Raw genomic sequence first — 284 nt, forward strand, 5'->3', positions numbered from 1 at the left:
ACCCGTGACTCTGTGTGCTTTTCCCAGGGAGTTTGAGGAGACCATGGATGCTCTTCAGGCAGATATCGACCAGCTGGAATCAGAGAAAGTGGAGCTGAAGCAGCGCTTGAACAACCAGTCAAAGCGAACCATCGAGGGCCTGCGCGGTGCCCCTGCCTCTGGAGTTGCCTCCATCGTGTCTGGCATTGCCGGAGGTGCGTAACCAGCGTCCCCAGAGCACTCGAATGCTTCTGCAGCTGGTGTGGGCTATTTGCAGGCTGGAAAGGGAGCCTGGGCCGTCCTCC

At 58.8% G+C, this 284-nt stretch overlaps 1 protein-coding gene across 1 annotated transcript in view; it reads left to right on the plus strand.

Moving 5' to 3' along the window:
* The window catches only part of DCTN1 (dynactin 1), a gene marked incomplete at its 5' end in the record, with an annotated part of 22,423 nt that extends 22,221 nt beyond the window's left edge, over positions 1 to 202 (plus strand). Inside the window, one exon of the mRNA XM_009696036.1 lies at positions 28 to 202. Coding sequence (XP_009694338.1) covers positions 28 to 202 — 175 coding nt within the window. The remainder of the gene's footprint in view (positions 1 to 27) is intronic.
* Between the last annotated feature and the right edge of the window lie 82 nt (positions 203 to 284).

The sequence above is a fragment of the Cariama cristata genome, unplaced genomic scaffold (assembly GCF_000690535.1).
Source record: "Cariama cristata isolate BGI_N322 unplaced genomic scaffold, ASM69053v1 scaffold14512, whole genome shotgun sequence".
NCBI lineage: Eukaryota > Metazoa > Chordata > Aves > Cariamiformes > Cariamidae > Cariama > Cariama cristata.